An 11,053-nucleotide genomic window follows, 5' to 3' on the forward strand; every position below is an offset into this window, starting at 1 on the left:
GTGTTTGTGCATGTCCTATCAATTTGCATGATTCCCACACCTGTTGAAAAAATTATTTCAAATGGTGCACTTGACATTTTCGAGCTGAACCTAAATTGAAATGATTATATTCCAGTGTTGTTCTGTTAACTAAGGAGCCGTACACAACACCGTTTTCAACTAAAAACTGATGTGGTTTGACTGTAGATTTACACGACAATGGCGTTTTTGGTGCCTGAAAACGCAAACTGCAAGTTTTTGAAAACGATACCATTATCGTCTCCATGAAAACTACAAAAACGTGAATTTTGTGAAAGCAGTGACGTCGTGCGCATGAGTATCGCGCGATAATGTTGTCGTCTGTATGTGAACAACGCAACGGAAAAACATCTCTTTTTTGTACATCGTTGTCGTGTAAACATACTCTAAAACTATTAAAAAGTATTTTTCATTAATTGATATAAAGCGGAAATCAAATATATAGAAATGTTGCCTCTACAAGTTACTGAATTAAAATATTTCAGTACTAAAAAGGAAAGCAGAAATAAAATAAACTAAGAAAAAAAAGATAAGTAGACAACAAATCACTAAAACTTAAAGCTAAACATGAAATCAGTAAATATTAAACATATTACTGATATAAATTAGATATAAAACACTATTAAAAATGGCTAAAGTACACAACAAAATGACAAATTAAAAACTGAAAATATATATACATATATAAATAAAAATGAGATATATAAAAAACTAATAAAATGACTAAAGTACACAACAAAATGAGTAAAATTTAAATTGCAAATATAGTTGGCTTGAAAAAGCATAGCCAGAAAGTTGAGTTTTAGTTAGTAGTTTAGATAGATAGATAGATAGATAGATAGATAGATAGATAGATAGATAGATAATTTAGGTAGATACTCAGGGGACTCGCTAGGGTGTTGCTATGCATTTGCTAGGGTACTCAGATGGTTGCTATGCGATTGCTAGGGTACTCAGGTGGTTGCTAGGGTGGTTGCAAAGGTACTTGGGGCGGTTGCTGGGGTACTGTGTGGTTGCTAGGGAATTGCTATGCGGTTGATAGGGTACTCAAGTGGTTGCTATGCAGTTGCTAGGGTACTCAGGGTGGTTGCTAAGGTACTTGGGGTGGTTGCTATGCGGTTGCTAGGGTACTCAGGTGGTTGCTAAGGTACTTGGAGTGGTTGCTATGCGGTTGCTAGGGTACTCTGTGTGGTTACTAGGGGATTGCTATGCGGTTGATAGGGTACTCAAGTGGTTGCTTTGCAGTTGCTAGGGTACTCGGGTGGTTGCTAGGGTACTCAGGTGGTTGCTATGCAGTTGCTAGGGTACTCAGATGGTTGCTATGCGGTTGCTAGGGTACTCAGGTGGTTGCTAAGGTACTTGGGGCGGTTGCTAGGGTACTGTGTGGTTGCTAGGGGATTACTATGCGGTTGATAGGGTACTCAAGTGGTTGCTATGCAGTTGGTAGGGTACTCAGGTGATTGCTATGCAGTTGCTAGGGTACTCAGATGGTTGCTAGGGTACTCAGGTGGTTGCTAGGGTACTATGTGGTTGCTAGGGGATTGCTATGCGGTTGATATGGTACTCAAGTGGTAGCTATGCAGTTGCTAGGGTACTCGGGGTGGTTGCTAGGGTACTCAGATGGTTGCCATGCGGTTGCTAAGGTACATGGGGTGGTTGCTAGGGTACTCGGAGTGGTAACTAAGGTCTTGGTACGTGGTTTCTCCGGTACTCTGCATGGTTGCTAAGGTCTTGCTACGTGGTTGCTAGGGTACGCAGGGTGGTTGCTAGGGTGTTGCTATGTGGTTGTTAGGGTACTCTGGGTGGTTGCTATGGTGTTCTGGGTGATAGATAGATAGATAGAAGAGTTTAATGAGTCTCTTTTTCATATATAATAAAAACCTAATAAAAATGTCTAAAGTACCCCAAAAAATGACTCAAATTAAAATGAACACTGTAAACATAGAAGCACAAAGTGTTGTATTCACCACACCAGCAGTTCTCAACTGGTTTTTCTTCAGATCATAGATATTAATTCAGACAACTTGAATAGTTGCACAGTGTAATTATTCATTATGATTTGCATTTAGCATCATTTCCCCCCCCATTCTCCTCCAGTTGAGAACTATCGTACCCTACAGAAAACACCCTTTTAAAATCCTCCAACATTTCTAGGTTGACTGATAATATTATATATTATATTTATTTGCATATTTATTATTTCACGAAATCTACCCCGATCATCAATGCAAGGTGAAAAGCATCTCATTACAGGACAAAAAGCCCATCTTTCATTTTAATAACCTTATTTGCTTTCCAAAAATAAAAAAGCCAAATGGAAAAACAGCACAGGAAACAAATTACAAACACATCAGTAACCAAAAAACAAAGAAAAGAAAAACAACTGCAAGTACATCTGACCATTAAAATCTGAAGAAGAAGACGACGATCTTCCCTGACTTCAGTAAAACGCCAAGCGTCCGCCCGGCTCCCGGAACCAGGAAACCAGGGAATGCGGATCCGACTCGTTTAATCATGTTCTCTTTCACAAGCTTAGCATAGTGGCCATATTGTCATTACGGTCCCGGAATAGTGTCCCGAGCTCCAGAGTCCCACGGCTGGATGGTTCTGTTGGTGTTTTTTGGTTTTTAGTGTCGGAGTGAGGTACAGTATCCTGTCGGGATGTTTCTGGGACGCGAGTTCTGTGCGCAAAGGCCACGTGGAGGGAGCGTCACCAGTCGCTGTGGTTCTGGCTCCAGGATTTGGAGCCAAAATGGCCGTTGGTGCCGTTTTCTCCTCTGCGAGCAGCCGCTTTGAGTCGCTCTTTGGAGGGTGTGTCAGATTCCTCCTCCGAGCTGCTCTCGATGTCGCTGCGTTCGTCTTTGGACACCTGGAACGACATTTGGGTTATTAGCTGTGGCTCTCTCAGGGGTTTAGAGGTAGTGTGGCCCATAGATATCCATAATAAAGGCTAGATGTCTCGTGCGCTGCTGGCCAATGGAGGTCGACGTCCGCACCTGGCGGCCATCTTGTCACAGGCAGCTCGCTCACTCGTGTTTTCATGGTGCTTGCACTTTTTAAATAACCATAACTTGCTCAATTTTCGACCGATTTTCAAACTGTTTGGTTTGTTATAAACGTCAGAGATGTAGTTATGACACTGCATACTTATGAATAATTATTCATAATTTGTTCAAGCATCCATAATTAAAAACGTTTGTAAGAAACCAAACCATTTGTAAATCCGTCAAGATTTCAGTGAGATAAGAGTATTTGTGTTCGTGCAGTTCGTTCCTGCCTGTGACAAGATGGCCGCCGGTGATGACGTTAGAGACTCCGCCGTAAGACATCTAGCCTTTATTATGGATATCTATGGTGTGGCCAATCAAATGGTTGGTTTTCAATTAAACAACTGTTCTGGGTTCAATGCACTGTTGGTGTCCTTCCTCAAGGGGGCGCTTAGGTGCTTTAAAAGTCCTCCAAATTTGCACTCAAATCTTAATGTTTTTGTCCAAAACACTCCTTTAACCATTTGGTATTCTTAAGATATAATAAAAGACTGCCACATTCTGGTTAGTTTGTAGATTGTACTCAAGTAAAATTTCATATTTTCCATTAATTTCCAATGGCAACATTTTGAGACTGTGAGGATCACAAGTGTGGCTATTTTGTTCAAGAGCATTTCGCCTTTTCTAACGATGTCCAGGATTTGTTAAAGGGACAGTTCACTCGAAAAATGTCCTCACCCTCATGATGTGCCATGAGTTTCTTCTGCTGAACACAGAAAATGATATTTGGAAGAATGTTGGTGCCCAGACAGTTGTCGGCCCCCATTGATAGGATTTTTTTCTTACTATGGGAGTCAATGTGTGCTGTGAACTCAGAGGTTTGAAACTTGAGTGCGAGGAGATGACAGAATTGATTTTTTGGTTGTACTGTCCCTTTAAGTGTGTTAACTTTTGTTGTATTTCTCCGAGTTCATTTAAAGACGCATTTCAGAATGGACATCACGCGCATTCGGTTCGTTTTCTTTATTTAGCGAAAAGCACAACATTTAGTTTTTATTTTGAGTGTACTAAAAAAAGAAGAAGACATTTTAAGCTTTGTAAAGACATCGTTCATGTCTGTGAGGCCAAAAATGACGGAGTATTTTAAGTTGTTTACACGTTCGTAAGGAAAAATCCAGCAAAACATGTGGGTTCAGAGGGTTAAATGTGCTATACAGAAAGTGCCAAAAAGGCATTTCATATCATTCGGATGAAGCCAAAAAAAAAAAAATTGTCTAAAATTCACTCAAAAAAATATTTAGGCCTAAATTTCAAATTTGAATTATATATAAAAAGTACAGCAATTTGGATTAAATGATTTAAAATACTAAACAAACTAATAAGCTTAATGTGACGCATATTTGTCCGTCATGCGTCATTTAAAACGAGTAAGATTTATATGCTCAAAATAAAACAAATGTCAGTTGATTTTACTTAATCATATATTGAAAATGCTTAGACTCGGCATACATCCTCGCAAAAACAATTAAAGTTATTCATAAAATATGGTTAGCTGTAAAACAAGCAAGATTCAATAAGTTAAAATGTATGAAAACAAACTCATAATAAACCTGGTTATTGTGTATTTATAACACATTCAGTTTATTAGTAGTATTAATACCTGCTTCATTTATGTCTAACTGACAAATATGCATCACATTTAAAGGGATAGTTTGCCAAAATAACTTGAGGTCTGCTTTTTCGGGACCCGTTGAGCTCGGGACGGGTTTGGGCTAATGTTTAATGGTTCTGGTCCATTTTTGTTTTGTAACCAAGATAAACTAAATCAGTTCCAAATGATGCAGGAAAAGCTGCACTCTGGAAGAATTATGAGCGACTGTAGATGCCGTTCTCTTCCTCCTTCACTCCCATGATTTACTCATCCTCAAGTCCTCCTATAGGTGTGTATGATATTCTTCTTTCAGACGAACACAATCAGAGTTATATTAAAAATGTCCTGCTCTTCCAAGCTTTATAATGGCAGTGAATGGGGTTGAGGGCCATAAAGTGCATCTATCCATCATATAACTGCTCCACACGGCTCTGGGGGGTTAATAAAGGCCTTCTGAAGCAAAGTGGCGCATTTGTGTAAGAAAAATATCCATATTTAAAATTTTATAGACTATAATCTCTGGCTTCTGGTAACGGCCGTACACGAGAGTGACCTCTGACCCGACACATGACGTATTGACGAACGCTGAAGAGCAGAGGATAGAGCAAAACAAAACACGGGCCTGAATTAGAGTCTAAAACAAGAATTTTTTAAGGGAAATGTGGGAGGAGCTTGAGTTTGTTGTTTGAACTGCGAGAGGCGTAACCTTACGTCATTCGTTGGGTCACTCTTCCACCGGAACTAGACTCGCATACGACTGTTACCGGAAGCCAGTGATTATAGTTTATGATGTTTTAAATATGGATATTTTTCTTACACAAACGCATCACTTCGCTTCAGAAGGCCTTTCTTAATCCCCAGAGCCGTGTGGAGCACTTTTATGATGGATAGATGCACTATTATGATGGATAGATGCACTTTTATGATGGATGGATGCACTTTTATGATGGATAGATGCACTTTTATGATGGATAGATGCACTTTTATGATGGATAGATGCACTATTATGATGGATAGATGCACTTTTATGATGGATAGATGCACTTTTATGATGGATAGATGCACTATTATGATGGATAGATGCACTATTATGATGGATAGATGCACTATTATGATGGATAGATGCACTATTATGATGGATAGATGCACTATTATGATGGATAGATGCACTATTATGATGGATAGATGCACTATTATGATGGATAGATGCACTATTATGATGGATAGATGCACTTTTATGATGGATAGATGCACTATTATGATGGATAGATGCACTTTTATGATGGATAGATGCACTATTATGATGGATAGATGCACTATTATGATGGATAGATGCACTTTTATGATGGATAGATGCACTATTATGATGGATAGATGCACTTTTATGATGGATAGATGCACTATTATGATGGATAGATGCACTTTTATGATGGATAGATGCACTTTTATGATGGATAGATGCACTTTTATGATGGATAGATGCACTATTATGATGGATAGATGCACTTTTATGATGGATAGATGCACTATTATGATGGATAGATGCACTATTATGATGGATAGATGCACTATTATGATGGATAGATGCACTTTTATGATGGATAGATGCACTATTATGATGGATAGATGCACTTTTATGATGGATAGATGCACTATTATGATGGATAGATGCACTATTATGATGGATAGATGCACTTTTATGATGGATAGATGCACTATTATGATGGATAGATGCACTTTTATGATGGATAGATGCACTATTATGATGGATAGATGCACTTTTATGATGGATAAATGCACTATTATGATGATGGATGCACTTTTATGATGGATTGATGCACTTTTATGATGAATTGATGCACTTTTATGATGGATGGATGCACTTATGATGGACAGATGTACTTTTATGATGGACAGATGTACTTTTATGATGGACAGATGCACTTTTATGATGGACGGATGCACTTTTATGATGGACGGATGCACTTTTATGATGGATTGATGCACTTATGATGGACAGATGTACTTTTATGATGGACAGATGTACTTTTATGATGGACAGATGTACTTTTATGATGGACAGATGTACTTTTATGATGATAGATGCACTATTATGATGATGGATGCACTTTTATGATGGACAGATGTACTTTTATGATGGATGGATGCACTTTTATGATGGACAGATGTACTTTTATGATGATGGATGCACTTTTATGATGGACAGATGTACTTTTATGATGGATGGATGCACTTTTATGGACAGATGTACTTTTATGATGGACAGATGTACTTTTATGATGGACAGATGCAGTTTTATGATGGATGGATGCAGTTTTATGATGGACGGATGCACTTTTATGATGGATGGATGCACTTTTATGGACAGATGTACTTTTATGATGGACAGATGTACTTTTATGATGGATAGATGCACTTTTATGATGGATGGATGCACTTTTATGATGGACAGATGTACTTTTATGATGGACAGATGTACTTTTATGATGGATGGATGCACTTTTATGATGGACAGATGTACTTTTATGATGGACGGATGCACTTTTATGATGGATGGATGCACTTTTATGATGGATGGATGCACTTTTATGATGGATGGATGCACTTTTATGATGGACAGATGTACTTTTATGATGGATGGATGCACTTTTATGATGGACGGATGCACTTTTATGATGGATGGATGCACTTTTATGATGGATGGATGCACTTTTATGATGGATGGATGCACTTTTATGATGGACGGATGCACTTTTATGATGGACGGATGCGATGGATGGATGCACTTTTATGATGGACGGATGCACTTTTATGATGGATGGATGCACTTTTATGATGGACAGATGTACTTTTATGATGGAGAGATGCAGTTTTATGATGGATGGATGCACTTTTATTATGGATAAATGCACTATTATGATGGATAGATGCACTTTTATGATGGACAGATGTACTTTTATGATGGACAGATGTACTTTTATGATGGATGGATGCACTTTTATGATGGATGGATGTACTTTTATGATGGACAGATGCACTTTTATGATGGATGGATGCACTTTTATGATGGATGGATGCACTTTTATGATGGATAGATGCACTTTTATGATGGACAGATGTACTATTATGATGGACGGATGCACTATTATGATGGATAAATGCACTATTATGATGGATGGATGCACTTTTATGATGGACAGATGTACTTTTATGATGGATAAATGCACTATTATGATGGATGGATGCACTTTTATGATGGATGGATGTACTTTTATGATGGACAGATGCACTTTTATGATGGATGGATGCACTATTATGATGGATGGATGCACTTTTATGATGGATAGATGCACTATTATGATGGACGGATGCACTATTATGATGGATAAATGCACTATTATGATGGATGGATGCACTTTTATGATGGACAGATGTACTTTTATGATGGATAAATGCACTATTATGATGGATGGATGCACTTTTATGATGGATGGATGTACTTTTATGATGGACAGATGCACTTTTATGATGGATAGATGCACTTTTATGATGGATGGATGCACTTTTATGATGGATAACGCTGATTGTGTCCGTCTGAAAGAAGAATGTCAGATACACCTAGGATGACTTGAGGGTGAGTAAATCATGGGCTAATTTTAATTTTTGCATGAACTATCCCTTTAAATTTATGAGATTATGCTAAAACTGCATAATCCAAATGGATGGAAATCTTAAACTTAGGCCCAAGTATTTTTTGAGTGTGACCGAGGGGTTAAACACAGTCTAACGACTACAAGAACAACCACAGAAGACAAGTAAAGGAGCAAACTTACAGCTGAAGAAGATACAGAGAGCGAAAGACTCTAAAGCGAGTGAGTTTAGCAGAAAGAGCGAAAGATTTCTATCGGGACAGAAGCAGAAAGACAGGAACAGCCTCCCAGCCAGTGAGAGAAGGAAAAGACAAACCAGTTCTGCAGGAGAGAAAGAGAAAAAGGAGGGAAACGCGTGTCACTACAGGAGATCATCAGGCTCAGAATGAGGTAATGGGACGGTTTGAGCAGACCTTTCCTCTCATGAGGGCTTTGAAGGCGATGCGGGCGATGAGGTAGGACCAGAGGACGTGCAGCACCTGCAGCACCAGCAGCAGGAAGTTGAAGAGCCACCAGGACGGGTACGGCCCGATGATGGCCCAGCTCTCGAAGAGCGTCGTGTTCAGGATCCTGCAACATCCAAAACAGCACATCAGAGCCGCTCACTCCACCTCAGCTACAACAACGGGGGCATTCTCAAAAATTTGTACATACATTTGACAAAGTATCTATAGTAAATTCTTACTATTTTGTAGAGCTGAACAATTCTGGATAAATTGAGAATCATGATTTTTTTTGTTTCAAATAGAATCACGATTCTCCCACGATTCTGAACAGTCAAGAGACATCTAAACAAAATAACATGCAATTTACTGACAAAATGCTCATTACTGAAATGTTTAATTAATCTGAAATAATTATTTTGAAAAAAAAAAAAAAAAGGTTTAAATGAATGATTCAATGATTCACTTGTTTCATTTCTGGATGAATCAGCGTTTTTGAACAAATCTCTTGAATGAATATTTCAATGACTCACTAATAAATACTTCACTTGTTTCATTACTGGATGAATCAGCATTTTTGAACAAATCTTTTAAATGAATGATTCAATGACTCACTAATAAATACTTCACTTGTTTCATTACTGGATGAATCAGTATTTTTTGAACAAACCTTTTAAATTAATGATTCATTGATTCACTTATAAATACTCCACTTGTTTCATTACTGGATGAATCAGCATTTTTTGAACAAATCTTTTAAATGAATGAATCAATGACTCACTTATAAATACTTCACTTGTTTCATTACTGGATGAATCAGCATTTTTTGAACAAATCTTTTAAATGAATGAATCATTGATTCACTCATTAAGTCTTCACCCGTTTCATTACTGGATGAATCAGCATTTTTGAACAAATATCTTGAATTAATGATTCAATGACTCATTCATTCAAGAGATTTGTTCAAAAACGCTGATTCATCCAGTAATGAAACAAGTGAAATATTTATGAGTCATTGAATCATTCATTCAAGATATTTGTTCAAAAATGCTGATTCATCCAGAAATGAAACGGGTGAAATATTTATAATTCAATGACTCACTAATAAATACTTCACTTGTTTCATTACTGGATGAATCAGCGTTTTTGAACAAATCTCTTGAATGAATAATTAAATGACTCACTAATAAATACTTCACTTGTTTCATTACTGGATGAATCAGCGTTTTTGAACAAATCTCTTGAATGAATGATTCAATGACTCATAAATACTTCACTTGTTTCATTACTGGATAAATCAGCATTTTTGAACAAATCTTTTAAATGAATGAATCATTGATTCACTCATTAAGACTTCACCCGTTTCGTTTCTGGATGAATCAGCATTTTGGAACAAATCTTTTAAATGAATGATTCATTGACTCACTCATAAATACTCCACTTGTTTCATTACTGGATGAATCAGCATTTTTTGAACAAATCTTTTAAATGAACCCAGGTGAAAAAGACGTACTATTAAATGTATTAAAAATGCATTTTATTATATTTGTATTGTTTTAAAGGGGTCATAGAATGACATTTTTGTACAAGTTAATATGATTCTTTAGTGTCTAAATGAAAAGTTTGTAATATACTTTAATTAAAAATTCTCATTAGTATTGTAAGAAAACACTCAATTTACCTGGTCAAAACCAGCTCAGTTTTCAGCAACTCATTTCAGTGAAATCGAGAAATAATGGCAACGGGAGTCTCTGAAGACACATCTGAGCAACCTTATCATTTTGAACCGGAGTCGGACCAGGAACAGATGACGAACCCATCGAAGTTCGAACAGGACGTTTCTGAATGGTTGGTTAACGTCATGTCACTTTGATCTATCTTTGTACTGGCAGAGTAGCGTAGTTGCTATGTGTTTACTGATGTGTTAGTTCATTGACAGATTGATTTTATGTTATAAGATTTTTTTTTTTACATTACTTCTTAATCAGTAACAGACACCGTTATAAACCATGTACAAAAGTAAGCTTAGTGTAGTGTTACCACGTTAACTTTATCACCCGCGTACACAGTTTGTAATAACAAACATAACGCGTTGTTCATTATAAACGTGGGATTATGAATTATATTGAGAACGTCATACACAGAAAGCATGCCGTAATGTAACTTACCCTGTAAACTTTAGCCTCATTCATCGTGAAGCGTGCAAGCGATTTGCAAAGATTAATATAAAGGTTAATAAAACGTTACACTCACATCTTCCTGATGTGCAGCAGGAACACGATC

The 11,053-nt window shown here is 37.3% G+C and overlaps 1 protein-coding gene across 2 annotated transcripts in view; it reads right to left on the reverse strand.

Moving 5' to 3' along the window:
• Positions 1–1,850: 1,850 nt before the first annotated feature.
• The window catches only part of cers5 (ceramide synthase 5), a 50,809-nt gene continuing 41,606 nt past the window's right edge, over positions 1,851–11,053 (reverse strand). Inside the window, exons 9-11 of one of the 2 annotated variants that reach the window (XM_079807617.1) lie at positions 8,741–8,897; positions 8,511–8,648; positions 2,046–2,887 (exon numbers count right to left, since the gene is read on the reverse strand). In XM_079807617.1, coding sequence (XP_079663743.1) covers positions 8,556–8,648; positions 8,741–8,897 — 250 coding nt within the window. In that variant the 3' untranslated portion in view covers positions 2,046–2,887; positions 8,511–8,555. Of the gene's footprint in view, positions 2,888–8,510; positions 8,649–8,740; positions 8,898–11,053 lie in introns of both variants that reach the window. The other variant, XM_079807616.1, reaches the window with a different exon arrangement.

Source organism: Gobio gobio, assembly GCF_949357685.1.
Source record: "Gobio gobio genome assembly, chromosome: 24".
In the NCBI taxonomy this organism is placed as follows: domain Eukaryota; kingdom Metazoa; phylum Chordata; class Actinopteri; order Cypriniformes; family Gobionidae; genus Gobio; species Gobio gobio.